This window comes from Lissotriton helveticus, chromosome 1_1 (genome assembly GCF_964261635.1).
Source record: "Lissotriton helveticus chromosome 1_1, aLisHel1.1, whole genome shotgun sequence".
Classification (NCBI taxonomy): Eukaryota; Metazoa; Chordata; class Amphibia; order Caudata; family Salamandridae; genus Lissotriton; species Lissotriton helveticus.
Window position 1 is genome coordinate 1,628,183,758 of NC_136057.1, and position 19,816 is coordinate 1,628,203,573.

Below are 19,816 nucleotides of genomic sequence, written 5' to 3' on the forward strand. Positions count from 1 at the left end.
ACTTGGCCTTGGACAATGGGAAACTGGAGAATGTTTACATTTAAATATTGGGTATTATGCTGTACAGTCGGGTCTCGTGGTCTGCTTACATACAAAAGAGACGGGCAGTGCTCCAGCATCAAACCTCATCCATCTATTTAAAAAAAATACAAGAGAACAACCTCAAGGGCCCTGCTCTCCACTACAGTGATCTACAAATTAAAGGCTCAATCAGCTGCACTATAAGGTGCCGAAATTAGGGTGCATGGAAACATCGACCCTCTTATTGTAAGTGAGAGCAAGTTTATTCAATCACTCCTCCACCTCCCCAAGAGCACTCACCTAGTCCTGTGTTCCTAGACGTGGCACTAAAAAGGGTGGGACATATCACCCGGATGAGGCCTCTTTCATATCTGGTGAGGATCTGGTCCACGGAAGAGCTTAAGCCATACTGGAATGCACTTCAGGCACACAATAAAGATCTTACTTTTCTGTGGTTTAGACAGGTTCGTTCCTGGTTCTTAAGGTTGGGTTTACGAACCTTCTGGTCTGACCCAAGCTCACTAAACGCAGGTTCAAAGACTTTATTGGGATCACGTTATTGCTAGTCTTCATCAAACCCCTTCTGTAAGGAGACTGATTTATCAGTTTCTCCTGCTCATGAAGACAGCCCCCAATACGAAGTTTTTCTAAACATCCCCAACAGCGGCTGGCGAAATCCTTGTACTTAAAGTTCTGATATGGCACACTGGAAATAGGGTCACTGATGTCTACGTGTAAGCGCGGATCCTAGCTGCATATGCGTATTGTGTAACCTAGCATCTAAAGAAAACTTAATTGAGGTCATGTTTTTTCCCCTGCCTACATCAAGTCCAGAAGTAAATGGATACGCCCATTGTGTATTCAGCTCAGAGTTAGATGCCATGAAGAGGCTCCAAGGGTGTTGAAGGGAGACATCTACATACACATTCGCTATCTTAGACAAATATTTACTTGCTGTAGGGTTGCTGAGGAAAGAAAAGGGCCAAACATTTTAAGCTATGATGAGCCGCTTGGCTGGTCTTTTATGTCAGCTCATATTAAGTACAGTAGCTAACTTATCTCTTAAGTACATTTATATTCTAATTTTTAAACCATGCTGATGAGCGCATTGTGTATGCACTTTCTTAATTTTCATAACCTTTTCAACGTTTAACCTATTTTAGCTGATTTAATAACTTTGTACAACTTTTATTTATCTATGAACACTACCATCTGCAACAGCATTTTAGTGTCCATCAGATTAGTCGGTGAGCTCTTTTTTGAAGTTTGCTTTGGGTTATCGTCATACCGATATAGCAACTTGAAATTAAATGAGTTGCGCGATTGATTATTACCCTAGTAGTAAAGTTAGCTATCTCGACCATCATGATTATTTACCTTGCTGCTAGAATCCAAATAATGTGTTTCTTCATTGTTTTTTAAACAAAACATTTAAAATCCTATCATCCTTGGTGGACAAAGCAACTTTAGAAAAAAAGTCAGATGCCTGGGTGGTCAAAAACAGGTATCAGTTAATAAAACTGCAGAAATACCTAGAGGAAGCTTTTAACAGTAGGCTAAAGGGACAATATTGGAAACATCGACTGGGCAGGCTGCCATTAAATACACATCCCACTCCCTGGCATAAAGCGGACAAAGGAGACTGCAGGTTGTGTGGTAACCCAAACGAATACATAATTCAGTCATGTGTGTAGAAAGCTGGGTTTCTGTTGCAGTAACCCCCCCACGTTTTTGCCAGATTTATGACGCATTTTGACCTGATGTGCCCTGTGTACTCTCAGGGCCTGTGTTCTTTCCCTAAACTGTACTTGTACCCCCAGTTGGCACCTCTCTGGCCACATTACAGTCCCTTGTGAAAGGTACCATGTTTACCAAGGACACTTCGGCAAGGGAAGTCCTCTAAGGGCTGCAGCACTTACAGTGTCACCCTTAGAGGCCCTGTGTGTGTGTGTGCGCACACACACACACACACACACACACACACACACACACACACACACACACACACACACACACACACGCGCACACACACACGCACACACAAACTTACTTTTTGGTGCAAAACAAAGTGAAGTCAACTTGGCACACATCCCTGTGTGCCATGCCTACAACCCATTGTCCCCGCATAGGTCAGCCACCCCTCTTGCTGGGTGCACTATACCAGTGGTAAGGGTACAGGTGCAGGAGCCCTGCACCTCTACAGTGTCTAAACCAATTCTTAGACATTGTCAGTACAGTAATGCCGTTAAGAGGATATGGTGCGGGGAATTTGTCATTATTAACTCCTCAGCTCCATAATGGCTTTACTGAAAACTGGGAAGTTTGTTATCAACCTTCTCAGGACATTAAACCCACACTGATGCCAGTGTGGGATTTAACGAAAAATGCACTCAGAGGGCATCTTAGAGATGACTTCTGAAAAACGTCCAGCCATTGGTGGGTTCCCTGACTGGTAAACACCAGCCTGCCACCACGAAACATGTTTCTGGACCCCTGGGGTGGGAGCCTTCGCTCTCTGAGCCCAGAAACAAAACGTTTCCAGGGCAGAGGTTTTCACACCTCCCCCCAGGTCAGAAAGAGCCATCTGTGGCAGGGGAGCTTCAAAGGCCTTGCCGCCTTTGTAACATGACTTCCAGCCTCTCCTGCAATCAGGAGCAGGCCCCCTTCCTCTCTCCCCTCCTTTTTGGCAGGAAGACAGGTGGAAAAAAATTAGAACAGCCCAGAAGGTGTGCCCACCTCTGCCAACCCCAATCCTAACTTTGGGGAGGCGAGATGAAGCCCACTCTTCAGTGCCCGCCATCTTGCAAATGGCAGGCACTCTCCAATCAGAATTCGGGATTTTGCCCACTCCCCCATGTGGCGGGGGGGGGGAATACCAAGGGTGTAGTCACCCTAAGGTCAGTAGCCCATTGGCTACTGAATTCAAGACCCCTAAAACGCCCTCTAACTACAGTATTTAGGGGGCAGCCATGAACCAAGAAGACAGATTTCCACAACTTACGAAGGAGGACGAAAGAAGACGTCCAGCAGAGGAGACAGCAGAGAAGAACTGACTTGGCCGCAGCCATACCGGCCCGTCTGCAGTATCCAGAGATCCTGCACCAAAAGTCACCTTGTCCTGCAGCCAGTGACCTCCAGAACCCCTGGGAGGACTGATTGCTTTCAACAAAGACCGGATCTCCTGTGAACAGCAGCTGTGTTCAAATGAAACTCGCAAGACAGACTCAGAACAAAGAAACGTGAGGCCTGGAACCACCACTGCGTCTGACACCTACGGGCTGAATCCAGGGTCCCACCCGTCCCAGTTGAGGTCCCACAGTGCTCCAGAGTCAGAGTCCACCATGAGTTGACCCCTCCAGGAATCTCCAATGTCACCTGCAGAGTCTACATGGAGACCCCCCCCAACCGCAAGTGACCCGGTAAGAAGAAATCCAACCTCAAAAGACACCCCTGCATCCAGGCGCCTGTGCCCTGGAGAAGAGAGCCCGAGGTGCACCTACATCCCGAGCCCTCCAACTTACCTTACCAGCTGTTGGTTCCTCCCATAACTCTTCCTGGACTGAGCCTACAGCCTACAGGCAAAATCCCAAACCGGAAACTCCCATTGAAAATAACAGGGCACCAGACGCCAAACCGCGCCCTGCACCCCGACGCCCCTGTGCGGCTGTGGGTGCACTTTGTGTGCCAAAACTGATCCCCCCCTTTGCCCTGAGCCTAACGCCAGGAGCTTTGCTCCCACAACGTTGCGGCCTGCTCGTGAACAACCAACTGAAGGCTCCCTTTGCCCCATTGGATAACATTGGGCCTCAGCACTCTGAACCCGAACACCCTAGTGCCTCTGACGGTGCTTTGAGAGTGCATCCTCGACCATGGGGGAACTCTGATTCTAACCCTAGAAACCCAACTCTCACAAACAAGTACTTACCTGTAAACCAATAACCTAATTCCCCACCACAGCATTGCATTGACTAATTTTCTTTGACATTTTTTTTTAAGTGTGGAGTTGGTTTTGTATGAAACACTGAAAAAACGTAAATGTACTAAAAGGTGATTACTTACCTTTGGTCTACAAAATGTCTCAGTTTGATATCTAGGCATATCACACTGATTAGCAAAAGTAATTTAAAAAGTAATCTAAAAAGTAATGTGCACAGTACTCTGTAAAGTAACTGAAAAGTAATTTCAAAACATTGACTACTCTGTAATTCAACCTACTGCATTTGAACCTGCATTTAACTGTAAATCACTGCATAACATTTTGCAAAGTATTATTTCACTTAGACCAGGCTTGGCTTGTTTCTAGAAATAAAATAACTAAATAATATTTTTGATACAAGTTGGTCTGAGTTCAGTCTTTCAGTGTGTGACATCATTTCTTGACTGAGTGTGTACAACACATTCTTAACACTACCCTCTGATAAAGCCTTAGTGTTCACCCACACTACCACAAATAGAGTAAGGTGCTATCTACTTTTACCTCTGCCTACCTTTGGGGTTTCACTGGACTCTTTGTACACTATACCTCATTTTGTTATTGTATGTACAGAGCAAGCTTCCTACAATGTGTCTCTGCAAAACAACCCTAAGCATCGCCACCACTGGCTCCGTCCATTTTCGAACCAGCTCGGGGTATGTTCTTGTAGACAAGTAGTAGTGACCTGCCTCAATTTAGCAGATCTGCAACTTATATCTCGGACTGTGAAATACCTCCAGGGGGTTGCAGTGGAATTAAAAAAAGAGAACATGGACAGAATAACCCTAATATTCGACAGCCACAGGCCTCTAACAGACCCGTTTAGGAACAACTGGAACTAATTAGCTCACGAGATGTTCTGCTGGTGACCATCAACCAATGGATTGGCCATCCTGCCTAGCTTTAGTTAATCAATTCTAGCTAACCAATCATACGTCAAGGAACACAATCATGCACCTTAATCTGCTCTTTTGCACTTCCTTTCCTTTTTAGCCCATTGTCACCAGTGCATTAAGAGACAAAACCATGCACTTTAACCTGCTTAGTACACACACAGGCATTCCACTGTTGAGTTCTTGCCCTATTAGCTGCACTCACAGATTGCAATTTAAAGCACAAATCTGAGACCCTCAGCCAAGCTAGTTCCTTATACAATATTTTAGTGGGCTAAAGATCCTGCCTAGGGACAAACTACTAGTGTGGAATTCTGTAGCACACATCTCGATCTGCAAAGCGAAACTTTAAACAATGAGATGCTGGGCTGAATGTGGTTATTAGCGTTTTAATGCTGTTTTATACTGTGTTTTATTAACTCATTGCCCATTCGTAACCTTACACAGGTGACCAGATATTACTAGTGTGGGCACATTTATACAGGCCCTAATTCGCCGCCCTATTGCATACACCATGATGCCGTTCAAATAGCAAGGTAGGCCTATCCACAACAACACAGTTTCATTGACTATCAAACTATTGGGTTTTATGACAGACTAATATCTCCTTCCACCTTTCCAGGACTCACACCAATAAGGAGAAGCCCCAGACCCAGTAACTCTCTGTATCTAGTGTCCTTACTGTCGCCTTCATTAAGTGTCACCATTTTTACCACCCTGGAACCCAGTTTGGTCCATTTTTGACGCACGAGTACAGCAGTGGATCACTAAAGCAAAACACGTTTAGACACTGTTCTTAGAAAGATTAAAGTGTACTTATCAGGTTAGTTGCCTTAGTAACACATTTTCCCCAGGAACGGAGGTCCTCTCAGCCATCTGCCGAGCCACCAATACCCCTATTGGTTTGAGTGGCTGTTTGCTCGCATTCCCCACTGATAAGCATAAGCCTGCACCAGTCCCAACTCTACCCCCCCTACTGTGTGCCTGACTTCCCTCTCAAGCCGTCCCCGGAAGACTCAATAAATCTTTATTTCAACTCCTGAAATGCGGTCCCATCTTGTCCACTGTGGTATGCTGCCCTGATTCCAGCATGCCCAGGCAACCAAACTCCTAGAGCTTACAAAATCTACCCAAGATTTCTAATAAAGGCCCTTCTTTTTGGATTTAGTTTTTTGTTAATAGTGACTTATACAATGCATGACTGCTATTTTACAGTCAAAATCTAAAGAAGGTTGTCTAAGTCAGGGTCTCTTTTGCTTCTCAAAAAGTGCTGAACCCATTCATACATCTACTTACATACAGACTTCCATGGGTCATAGGTGGGTCAAGGAATAGGCGCTCTAATTCTTAGAAGCTATCAGTTGTTCCAAAATAAGTAGAGAACACTGAAAAAGATGTGGGCTAACTGTATTGACATTTACAAGGCATTACTCTACACCTTCAGCATTCTTGTTAACACAGGATCCAGGGCTGGCAGGGTTTTCTACATTATTGAATAAACACCCAATAATCCTAATGTATGTATTAGAGGTCCACAGGTGGGCTTTGCCAGGGATATCAAAAGGAGGGGGGGGGTGCCATTCAGTGATCTCAAATCAGGAGTGCCTACCTCACCCCATGTGATCATGGATACCATTAGTCTGACCTCGGCTTTTGCACCACTGCCATCAGGTGTGTTAGTCGAATATCACTCCAGAAAGAGTTCCATTTTCTTATTAAAACTCATGGAAACATGGCATCTATGGGATTTTGAGTGAGGAGGTCATTCAGCTGCCTCCTAAAGTGGATGGCTATGACCCATGATTTATACCATTTTCATATTCATAGATCAAACAGACCATATTTAATTCTGAAGTTCATAACCTGGAGAGACATCTGTTGCATAGGCATTGGGATCATCGAAAACTATTCTAATGTATATGGCCATATCTGCATTCATGTTCAGACCATCTTCATTCACATGCAATTCCCCAGAATATATAATGATGCTGCTTGATTGTGCAGCAGTGTCTTGTGACACGCCACCTGGAGTTATTCATTATCCCATGGATATGCCATATAGCTCTAGGGATACAGAGCTGTGCTATGAACCTGAAGACTGACTTCACAAGTAAAAGCATCAAGGTTTTTCAGTGAATAATTTTAGATGCACGTGCAGCTTCCTGTGTGCTGAAATGGACATCACCATTGTCTAGGCTAGTCAGAAGAACCATCGTCCTGGACTGTTGCAAAATCTGAATGACTTGTTGTCTCATACCAGCGAACCTACAGGAAAATGTATACATCCCCACAAAAGCTTTCAATCTTGCATGGGTACCAAGATGCATGGTCCTGATATTTTTTGTTTGCCTTTGATGCAACCATATTTATGTGTTGTGTCCTCTGCCTGTTAAAAAACATGAGTCTAACTTGTCCGGATCACCTACAGGGTGCTACTTCTGGCATGTCTAACCGGCGCAAACAAGATTGTTTACCATCTAGTACAGGAAACATTTCTTCTGGGTGCAGGATAACTTTATTCCTTATAGGTTTATGCCTTAGTGGTATTTTGGTTGCTTTTAATTTAAGTGCTTACAGTGTCCCTTGGTCACAGTATCACCCATCTATTTGAGGTAATCTGCAGTCAGTCAGTCATTTGGTAAACTGGCACAGCCATCCCGGACTTGGTGCTATGATAAGGGGTGCCAGCACAGAATTTAGTCGAGTAATTGTTTTTGAGAGGTAGCACATATACAGTTTACAGGGGGACACACAAGTTACAGCTATTGAAGTATTCATACAACATGATAAATGGATCATCCTATGCACAATTTAGGACTTGAAACTAAGACATTTGCAGGAAAACAATTACATGTACACACAAACAATCCTCTTATGGACCACCAGATTAAATCTTGTATACCAAAACTTACCATGTTTCCAGGGGTTGGGTTTAGTCATCCATGCGGGTGATGTACAACCAGTCACACTATTTAGCTTTTGTTCTGTTTGAGCACTGGAAATTCGGAGACAAAGAGGAATGGTCACACTTTAACAGAATGATATACGAACGTTGATTGAAGACTTTCAGACAAATAACATTATTTTGTATTTCAGAACCCTGTAGCTTCTCTAGAACATTAAAGGGGGAAATGTTACTTATACCCAGACACCAAAAATCAACTTAATTTCATCTCAACAAACTTGAGGGGTAGAAAGGCTGTTATTGGTATAGTTGAAGCCACTATGTAAATCTGTGAATGAATCTGTGAATTGCCTAAGTCTAGCAGGAAACAGGCAAAAAAACGTACCTGCATCTACACCAGTGCAGACACTATATTGGTGGGCAACAAAGCACTCACAATAGCTAACCCTGCTAGCAATAGCAGGAGAAATATTTCCATAAAATATCTAAGGAGTTCATAAGAAGATGATAGTCTTTGAAAGTGATCACATATTGATCTGCAGATATGATTCATATTAAGAAAATTCGGTTTGAAAAGGAGAAATACAATAGTACAAATATCCTGTGAAATAAAATATTGATACCACACAATGTATTTCCCAGATAACAAAAAAGCATCATCTTTCTCTACACATATGCTTACAAATTAGCATCTAAGTCCCTAGGGCCTTTCAATGTAGCACCAGTGGATATTCAAAGTAGATAGAAAATATCCAGATGTTCCAAAAGACAAATGCTCTCCGTATCTGCTCTACAAATTGCGAGAGCCACTTGAGAGTGGAAAGTACTCATTCTCTCAATAAGGGAATCAGATGTTTTTATGGCAGGCTAAGAACATTGGGCAAGAGAAAAACAGTATGCCTCAGACTTTATTGCTAGCTCAGAAGGGGCAGGTCTTTGTCAGGGAGCTTGAAGGTCCCCAATACTATGCAAATGATCACAATGGAAACATTTGATCAGACACTTCGCCAATTGGAGCTCACCAAAATCCAAAGAGATGTCAAATCTTCTCGGGCCACTACACTGCAGATAGGGTACCATCAGTCTCCCATACCTGAGGTTGGTGGATACATGAAGTTCATACCAATTTTTTCAAGGAAGTTTAAATTAATGAAACTTCCCCCTGTGATCCGTTCTGATGTGCTCAAATATGGGCCATACCACTTGTCTCTAGCTGTTCATGGGCACACTGCATCCATCTAAAGTTGCTACTTCCATTGTCTGCACATTCCTAAGTACGTCCTTATAGGATCCTTGTTCTATTGCTGTGAAAAGTCTTGTAAAAAATTACATATTTCAAATGTGCCACTCATTCAATAATAGATAATCATAGATCATTATATAGATGCACATTGTGAGGTTTTGACTAAACTTGAGATACTTGAGGAACAGGTTTTCAACAGAAGCCAATGCAGAGATGTTCGCATTGGCTCAGATCTCAGAGCCATTAATGGCTTTCGCCTCGGTGTCGGCTCTGTCAACTCCTAAAGCAGGTGATATTGGCAAACCGTCGTTGTTCCCAAGAGTTCTTCAGGCTAAGTAGAGTTCCAGCAACAATAAGAGAAGCATCTTCAAAGAGCAGAGTGGGGATTTCTTTCCCTATGAGAATTGGGGTATAAATGCAGTTCATGTATAAATGCAGTGGGGATGAGGGAGCACACATCTTGGCCTTACCCCTTGACTGATAGAACAAGCATTTGCAATGAGTCTCGCATTTGTTAAAGTTAGAGCTGTTGGCGCTGAAAATAACGTTTTTTACTTCAGTTTTTGCATTTGCAGTGGAGTTATTATATTTGCATAGCACTATTGCCAAATGTATAAAAAAGCAAAAGTAAAAAACATTGCCATTTTCAAGCCAACAGCTCTAACTAACAAATGTGAGACCGATTGCATTGGAAATGCTGTCGGTCTTGCATTTGTTGGAGTTAGAGGTATTGGCATTATACATAAGAATGTTTTTACCTAGCCATGTCGCAGGGTGCAGTACCATGTGTGACCAAAAGTGGTCGCATGGGACCTCTTTTGGGCAATATGGTACTGCACCCTGCAGAAGAGATGGTAAACCCACCGTACCCATAATGCATTGCATGCAATACAGTACTCCAGGACATTCAAATAGCTATGTCCACAAATACAATTATTATCTTTGAAATGTAACAAAATAATTATTATATTAATTCCGGATTAGGTTGTACTCTGTGTAGAGCGGATAAAGGGAAATTTATAGAAGGTCTCATATAAATGGGAGATGTGTTTGTGAGTAAAGTAACCACTGCCAGCCTTGCTTAGGACCAAGCATGTGTCCTGCCTGAAGCCCTTTAAGAAAATAGTGCTCTTACGCTGTATTTAAAACCTAGGGAGTAACAACACATGTAACAGGAGGTGTCCTCATGGGAGGTAACAAGAAGAGGCAACTGGATTTACTGTACTGATTTTCCTTGAACAGCTAGCCTGATGTTTAAAGAGGACATAGTTTATCATCTAGGTCAAAATCATTCTGCCAAATGGTTTTGGTTGTTATCAATTAAACTGAATAGACTCATTTAAGTGATCACTATCAAGACCCTTCTTAGGTCTAGCCACTTGTTGGCAATACAAAAAAAACAACAAAAGAACTCTGGGCTTAAAGCTGCTTATTGCTTACCATTGATTGGCTTTTACTGACACTCTTCTTTGCTTGCATCTTATTCAATGGATTGCCTTCCTCTTATGTGTGTCCCTCTCTTAGTCTTCTTAACATACTTCTGAATGGACGATTTGTATTCCTCCACTACTCCCATTCAATAAACTGCTTTTATCTTTTAGCACTCCATGAGAGTGCCCATGTTTTCCATCTTTCCTCTCATGTGCTGGTTGCCATCCCACCAATTACATGCCCCCACTGCGCTTCTTGATGCTCCCTTAACCCTCTATGCAAGCTTGTCCATTGCATTGTCCACCAATCCTTTTTTTTCCCAGCTTCTCCCAAGCCCAGCCACAAACGTCACTATTATTGCCTCCCCACCACCACTCCCCACTCCCCCTAAGCTTCCCTTCAAAGTGCCAATCAAAATTTTATATACTTGTCAGGGGGTCCCGTGCTCAGCCCCGACAGGGCTAACTGAATGTCCGTCTCCTCAACAGGCGGATTACTACGGGCCCTTTAAGGATGGCCTTTGTGTACGTGACGGAGGCTTCGCATCGGAACCACCTGACTTTTCGGACCTATCAGGAGTGGCGTCTCGCCATATGAGGAGAGACCCGGAAGACGCTGTGTCTTCGTCGTGGGAGGAGGAAGTTAGACGCCAGGAGAACCACGCGACCGGGAGGACGGAAAGCACCGTGGGGACGGATTCCTTGGAAGTGGACGACACCAGGAGCAGAGAAGGTGCCGGACCGAGAACAGAAGAGGAGCGGACGGCGGCAGCTGTAAAGCCAGGAGGCCAACGACACCGCGTTTCGCCCAGCCACGCAAAGGAGGACGCGTGGCTCTCCCAGGTGCGTGCTCGTTTGGGTTCGTTGTTAAACTTTAAGAAGGGAGGGACCGGATAGGGGACCGTGCAAACACCGGGGCACCTCGTTTAGCAAAGCCGTGTATAGCTCACTGAATGTGGTGGTGGTCTTTGCTTTATCCCTCACACCCTCCCTATTACAAGAGTTTCTAGTAAACGGAACAACCCACTAAAAGCCACGTTCTTTTCTTTTCTTCCATGTGCTGGAGTGTCCCGGACCCCGACCCAGGAAGTGCCCCGAGGATCACAAACCTACCACCGACCCCGTGTCTGACTGAAAGACTTTGTTTTGTTATCTGTAAACCGCAATAAACTAGATAAACAGTCGCCCTCTAGTCTTGGCTCCTTCCCTTCTTGTGACCGAAAGGTGACAAGTGGCGAGCCAGCCAGGAGACATTCCATCTGAATTTAAACAAGATGGAGACCTTACTAAATCAATTGAGCGAAGGCCAGTCCAAGCTAGAGTGGGCAATTAATCGTTCTAACGAACAAGCGGACAGTGATAGAGCGACGTTCACTGCATCCATACAGACACAGGCTGATCACCTCACTAAACTCTCAGAGGGACAAACGCAGCTGTTGGCTGTTCTGGGTCAAAGTAGAGCCGCACACCCACCCGGGGCAGTAGTGCCGCTCCAAAAATATGTTCCCGGAGACGACCCTATTTCTTTCTTCCTAAACTTCGAAAGGGCAGCCCGTGCTAGTTCCTGGCCGGGTGAGAGATGGCCCTTTTATCTAGCGCCTCTCCTTACCGGAGAAGCCCAGGCAGCCTATCAGTTGGCCAATAAGGACGGTACTGCCACCTATGGACACGTGAAACAAATAATCCTTGATAGACTGGGAGTCGATGATGAGACTCATCGTTTACAATTCCGACAGGAGAGGGGAACCCCAACCGATGCTCCTAAAACTCTCTTCTATAAGCTGAAAGATGCAGCAGATAGGTGGTTGAAACCACAAGAGGGGAATTTAGATAATGTTATGAATAAAATCTATTTGGAACAATTTCTTGAGGCCTTACCCTATGGCACCCAAAGGTGGCTCCGACAGCACGCAGGGTTGTCCTTAGAACATGCCATTGAAACGGCAAATTCCTATGCAAGAGCCCAAACCAGGCCTGTCCTCCGAGAATCTGAAAAACCTGTTGTGAACAAAAACTTTACGAAACCGGAGAAGAAACCCTACAAACCTCAAAACGATCCACCACCGATAAAACCAAAACCATTGAAGCCAGAGCCACCAGTATTTACAAGTCCTCAATGTTATGAATGCGGCGAGTGGGGACATATTGCCAAGTACTGCCGTAAAAAGAAAGAGAAGGAGGAAGAGCCCATGGAGGTGGGGTATGCTCCGCGTGCCCTCTTATATGCACAAGAGACTGGTCCAGCCTATTATGTAAGTGTCTTGGTAGACGGTAAGAAAACCCGTGCCCTGTTGGACTCTGGTTGTCGCCATTCGGTGATCCAGGAAAACGCCCTGAATAGTTCCTCTTCACTCTTAGACCGTAGTGTACGGATAAAATGTGTACACGGGGACATACGTACTTACTCACTAGCCAGGGTCACGATAACAACAGAAAAAGGTACCCAAGTACAGTGTGAAGTAGGAGTCCTTCCTAATCTACCAGAACCACTCATTATAGGTACAGACAATAAGTGGTTTTCTACCCTGATGGCAGAAGCGTTAGAGAAACAAGGTAGAGGCGGGGTCCGAGAGGGTCTGTTAGCGGAAGAACCTTGGTCCACCGATACCAACTTTAGAGCAGCGCAACTAAATGATGCCTCATTGTCCTCTGTCTGGCAAAAAGCACAGGATAGTAAGAATCAGAATCCCCCTACTTATCCCTGTTTCATTGAACAAAATGGTCTTCTGTACAGAATAGGGCAGAACCAGGCCACTCCACAGCTACTAGTTCCTACCCTGTTCCGTGAGCAAGTTATGTTTTATGCTCATGCACATCTGTTAGCCGGTCATTCTGGTGCAGAAAAGACCACTAATTCCATCGTTGAGCATTTCTATTGGCCCGGGGTGTATGCACAAGTGAAGAAGTACTGCCAGGAATGCCAGATTTGCCAGAAGAGGAATCCTTACATCCCACCTAAGGTTCCACTTGTTCCACTACCCATAATAGGGAAACCTTTTGAAAGGATAGGGGTAGACATCATAGGCCCTTTACCGAAATCACACAGGGGCTACAAATACGTTATGGTAATAGTTGACTATGCGACACGTTATCCAGAGGCGTTCCCATTACGAGCAGCTACCACTAGCGCCATTTCACAAAAACTGGTTGAGTTGTTTGCACGGATGGGATTCCCTAAAGATCTCATAACCGACCAAGGGACACCGTTCGTGTCTCGCCTCATGCAACAAGTATGTAAGCTCCTCAATGTGAAACATCTGCGTACCTCTGTGTACCATCCACAAACCGATGGTCTGGTTGAACGTTACAACGGGTTGATCAAAACCACTCTAAAGAAACTTTTGACAGGAGATGGTAAACAGTGGGATCAACTTCTACCGTTGGCACTTTATGTGTTAAGAAGCCAGTACCAATCCAGTTTAGGGACTTCCCCCTTTGAGTTACTGTTTGGCAGGAAACCCCGTACCTTGTTAGAAATAACCAGGGATAGTTGGGAAAAGACCAGCTCAAAAGATGCTGAAGAATTGTTGGACTATTCCCAGCAGCTGAAATCCCGGTTACACAAGCTAAGGACCCTGTCCTATGAAACCCTAGAGAAAGCTCAAGACAGGCAAAAGACCTTTTACGATAAAGGCAAGAAGTGGAGAGAGTTGGACCTAGGTGATTGGGCTCTGGTCCTTCTTCCTACTTCTACTCACAAGCTTCGGAAGGAGTGGCAAGGACCTTTTCAGGTCGTCAGGAAAATAGGTAGGACCACATATGCGCTGAAACTATCTCCTTCCCGAACCCAGATTTACCACATTAATATATTGAAGAAGTGGTTGGGTACCCCTCCAAAGCCTCATGTCTCAGTGTCACTAGCAACACCGCCTGCTCATACCATCGAGCATGCTGTTGTAAATGACGACCTTACAGATCCTAAGAGGTGTGAACTGAAGGCGCTGATGCTAACCCACCAGGCCATATTCTCGGACCAGCCAGGTCGAACTACCTTGGCAGAACACCATATTCCGACAGCTCCGGGGGTAGTTGTAAAACAGAAACCGTATAGGGTCCCCGAAGCGCGAAGATCAGTGATAAAAGAGGAGGTACAGAAAATGTTAGAAGCAGGGATTATAGTCCCCTCTAAAAGCAATTGGTCTTCCCCAGTGGTATTGGTGCCAAAGCCTGATGGGAGTAAGAGGTTTTGCATTGACTTCAGAGCAGTGAACAAAGTGTCAAAACAAGACGGTTATCCTTTACCCAGGGTAGATGAGCTGATAGAACGCCTTGGGGAGGCTCAATACATAACAACCATTGACCTCACCAAAGGTTATTGGCAGGTGCCTCTTTCCCCCAAAGACCAGGAAAAGACAGCGTTCACCACCCCTGATGGTCTCTTTCATTTCACTGTCTTGCCCTTTGGACTTCATGGGGCCCCTGCTACCTTCCAACGTCTTATGGACACTGTGTTGGCTCCTTATAGACACTTTGCGGCAGCCTACATAGACGACATTGTCATCCATAGTCCGGATTGGCAGACCCATCTAATTCACTTAAATCAAATCCTTACGGCTTTGGAAAAGGCAGGACTACACATAAATGCAAAGAAATCACGTTTTGCCTTCTCTCAAGTGAAGTACCTGGGCTACATGCTGGGTAACGGTCAGTTGTTTCCGCAACAAGAAAAAGTGAAGGCTATACAACAACAGGCGTTTCCTAAAAATAGGCGAGATCTCCGGGCCTTTCTTGGTTTGGTTGGTTACTATCGACGGTTTATACCTCACTTTGCCACGCTCTCAGTCCCTTTGACGGATATGTTAAAGAAAACGGCCTCTTCTGTTCCGTTCAAGCAACCCTCTGCCCAAGCTCAGTCTGCCTTTCAGGCACTGAAAGATGTTCTCTCCTCGTCTCCGGTCCTGATTACACCTGACTTTGGCAAACCTTTCTTTTTGCAAACGGATGCTTCCGGGGTGGGACTGGGGGCTGTTCTGTCTCAATTGGATCAAGAGGGGAAGGAACGTCCTATTCTGTACTTAAGCAGGAAACTTTTCCCCAGAGAGACCGTCTATCCTACCATAGAAAAGGAGTGCCTTGCGGTGAAGTGGAGCATAGAGAGGCTGCATTATTATCTGGATGGTAGGCGTTTTACACTGTACTCTGACCATGCCCCTTTGCAGTGGCTCCAGCGGAACAAGGGACGCAATGAGCGTATACTCCGTTGGTTTCTGTCCTTGCAGCCGTACGACTTTGTGGTCTGTCACCGTCAGGGTACGGCTCAAACAAATGCTGACTACCTGTCCCGTTATCCACTTTCCCCCGAACGGGAAAAGTCTAGGGGAGGGATTTGTCAGGGGGTCCCGTGCTCAGCCCCGACAGGGCTAACTGAATGTCCGTCTCCTCAACAGGCGGATTACTACGGGCCCTTTAAGGATGGCCTTTGTGTACGTGACGGAGGCTTCGCATCGGAACCACCTGACTTTTCGGACCTATCAGGAGTGGCGTCTCGCCATATGAGGAGAGACCCGGAAGACGCTGTGTCTTCGTCGTGGGAGGAGGAAGTTAGACGCCAGGAGAACCACGCGACCGGGAGGACGGAAAGCACCGTGGGGACGGATTCCTTGGAAGTGGACGACACCAGGAGCAGAGAAGGTGCCGGACCGAGAACAGAAGAGGAGCGGACGGCGGCAGCTGTAAAGCCAGGAGGCCAACGACACCGCGTTTCGCCCAGCCACGCAAAGGAGGACGCGTGGCTCTCCCAGGTGCGTGCTCGTTTGGGTTCGTTGTTAAACTTTAAGAAGGGAGGGACCGGATAGGGGACCGTGCAAACACCGGGGCACCTCGTTTAGCAAAGCCGTGTATAGCTCACTGAATGTGGTGGTGGTCTTTGCTTTATCCCTCACACCCTCCCTATTACAAGAGTTTCTAGTAAACGGAACAACCCACTAAAAGCCACGTTCTTTTCTTTTCTTCCATGTGCTGGAGTGTCCCGGACCCCGACCCAGGAAGTGCCCCGAGGATCACAAACCTACCACCGACCCCGTGTCTGACTGAAAGACTTTGTTTTGTTATCTGTAAACCGCAATAAACTAGATAAACAGTCGCCCTCTAGTCTTGGCTCCTTCCCTTCTTGTGACCGAAAGGTGACAATACTTTTACTGGAATCTTATCTGGTCCAGAAGGCCCACTCCCACGTTTGGCGTAAAATCACCAAATGAGCGTCCGCTGTGGTGAATTGTGCTGGTGGACTAAGGGTGTAATGAATACCACTTTGTTACACTGGTAAAAAAATTATGATGTTACAAGCATATAATGCTGAAAACTGGATAACCCAACGATACTCAATATAGTGCTTCTGGCACTGCAGTGACTAATATGCACCCATGTGCTACTAAATGCCAAAAGTAAGTAAATCTTTTAATTGAGCAGCTTCCATTAATTCAGAATATTGCCGTTGAAGTCAATTACATTTCTTTTGTTTCTGGTGGTTTTCATAAGCTCTCTGATGCAAGATAACAGCTTCCATACCCCCCTGTATTAAAAACAAAAGCATTTTGTCTTATATTTGCAGTTTGCTTCATATCGGGTTTGGGTTCCAGGCATCTACTTCCATAACTTCGGAAAGTTTGTCACAAAGGGAAATCACTTTCAGAGATCTCATTATGCCAATTAACGTAAGAATACGTGTACGATTAGTCTAAAAGAGTTTCAAAACTGAAATAATACTCTATACCTACGGCAATGCATTTCCTTGGAGAACAAAGACCATTTGAGACTCTTTCAGTAATTTGCTATTTTTAAGTTGCATCCTATTGGTGCCTTCTTTGTGTTGTCCATTCCTACTAAAGCAAGGGCAAAACTGAAGGTCAAAATTAAGGGCCTAAAGTCGGGAGGTGGTACACTATCCAGACAAAAGTAAGCCAATAGGTCCCTATTGTGCTCATGTTGTTTATTAAAATGTCTGGCAACCGGATAAGATTCATCGATGTTATTAATTGCACGCATATGCTCTAATATGCGCAATTTTACAGGATTAATCGTGCTACCGATGTATCTTAACCCACAAGGACACACCAAGCAATAAATTGCATATGGTGTGCTACAAGTCAGAAATTTGGTGATTTTTTGGGCGAATTTAAGGCCAGGTATGGTATAAGTTAAGGTCCTTTTACTGATTTTGCAGGCTTTACATACAATTTATCCGGTTGCCAGACATTTTAATAAACATGAGCACAATAGGGACCTATTGGCTTACTTTTGTCTGGATAGTGTATCACCTCCCCCAAGAGGAGGAGACCGGCTGCAAAAATTAAGACGGTTAAAATCACGCTACATTATAGATTTACAGAGTAAGAGTCATTTTGGGCTTAACACCCATGAGGAATTAGCACTACACTGGGGGCACTGATTATGTAAATGAATCTTATTTAGTGATTGTGAACTGATGAACGGTAAAGTAAATTGTTAGGCAAATGGATGAATTAATTGTTTTTCTCGGCTTTTTAAGGAAGAATATGCTTAATGAAATGACATATTAATTAATGCATTGTTCAAACCAATGTGTGATATAACAGTGGTTTGCCCATCTGTGGGCTGTATTAATAATACCTATGGTATTGCCCATCTTGGGCTTAATAATATTTTTGGAATTATAGAAGTAGCAAGGTTAATTTTAACTCTTACTACATTACAACGGAAGACTGACTTAAGAATGTATTCACTTTCTTTTCTCATGCTTGAATTGCACCTTTCAAAATGGCGATTAATTTGCAATCTCGCGGTCTCCTTTCCATGTTTATGTTATACACACTGTGACGAAAGCAATGCTTTTAAAAGTAATGGCGGCGCGTTCATATCTTGCAATTGACAAAGGCTAAGCGCCGAAACGCGTCTTGTCTGTGCTGGGTTGCTAATAAAGAACTATTGGCATTAAAAAAAACCCCTGAGAGTGCTGTTTTCTTGTTCATATTGAACGCGGAGGAAATCTGGAAGCAGTGAGATATATATATTACCTACTGGCGGTCGCCAGTAGGTAGTTATAGTTAGGATCGTTTTCCATAGGAAATCCGCAACATTCTATTGGGAATAACTTTGGCGTTGATGGACGGAATTAGCTGAATTTCTCCAAGAAAATGGCCAGCTCCGCTCTGCTCCTTCTCTGAAAGTTTGGGGGGGATTCGTCAAGCGGGGGCCGAGATAAAAGGGGGGTCCCAAAACGTGTTTTCCCCATGTTAATTTCCATAGGGCGGTTGGACTCACTTTTACCCCGAACGGCAGAATGGATTTCCACCAAACTTGGCAAAATTGTAGGGACTGGTAGCCCGATGTGCCTTTGCTATGTCTCAAGATATGTGCTCCAGTGGATTTTGAGTAATTTAGGTTAAAAAAAATACATATATCTATATGCGCTCCCCGGTACGCGCACCGGGTCGCGCTCCAGCGCGCTACGCGAGTTCGCGAGCGGAAAGCTGATTGGAGCGCGAGCGGAAAGCTGATTGGCTCTCGGGTGTCTGTCAACATTCCAAACAGTCCGGAGCGGCCGCCATCTTGTGTCTCGGTAGGTACCTGGGGAGCGCCCGGTACGCGCACTGGGGAGCATACCGGGGAGAATACCATGGGGAAAAAAGAATGACAGTTTTTAAAAAATTTAGCATTTTTTTATAAATTGGAGGTAGTTCTAAAAAGAACTGTTTTTTTTATTCTTTTTGTTTTATATTTTTTTATTGTTTTTTTGAACATTTTTTACTTCTTTTGGCTTTTATGAACAATTTTATATTTTTTTTGTAATTTTTATGGGGACCAACAAAAAACAGGGAATTGTAAACGGCTCAACTGGAGCAAAAACAAATCAGGAAAAAATTAAGGTTTCTTTTTGCAGTTGTGGTTGTCTCCAGCACGGTTGATCAGTTTGATACTTTGCTCTCCATAGCAAATTGTAGTCCCGCAAAAGTATTTTATAATCTCCAAACTGGGGTTGGATATTTGGGACCATCTCCCTTGTCTCTGGACCCGATGGAGTGGGTTGTTTTCTTTTGGAGGTGCTGGGAGAAGATTGGGGAGGGTTTCTTGTCAGTTCTCTGACCTCTGCCGCAGCATAGTTGTTTGGGTGCTTGCGTTGCATATGGCGAATCATTGTATTGTTGCCAAATGAATACTTTTTTGAAGGGTTCCCCCTGGAAAGTACAGTGCCACAGATGAGACATGTGACTTTTGGAGCATTTACTTTCTTTTGTCCCCTTGGGATTTTAAAAAACTCCCACACAAAGTGCTCCTTGGGTTTATAGGGGGTATTATCTTCTGGCAGGAACTGCCTCTCCTCCTCCTCCTCTTCTTCTTCTTCTTCTTCACCACCACCACCACTGTGGTGTTGTG

The 19,816-nt window shown here is 44.6% G+C and overlaps 1 protein-coding gene across 1 annotated transcript in view; it reads right to left on the reverse strand.

Annotated features, from left to right (window-relative positions):
* The window catches only part of LOC144764805 (uncharacterized), a 581,674-nt gene that overhangs the window by 78,303 nt on the left and 483,555 nt on the right, over positions 1 to 19,816 (reverse strand). Inside the window, exon 12 of the mRNA XM_078650300.1 lies at positions 7,800 to 7,882. Coding sequence (XP_078506426.1) covers positions 7,800 to 7,882 — 83 coding nt within the window. The remainder of the gene's footprint in view (positions 1 to 7,799; positions 7,883 to 19,816) is intronic.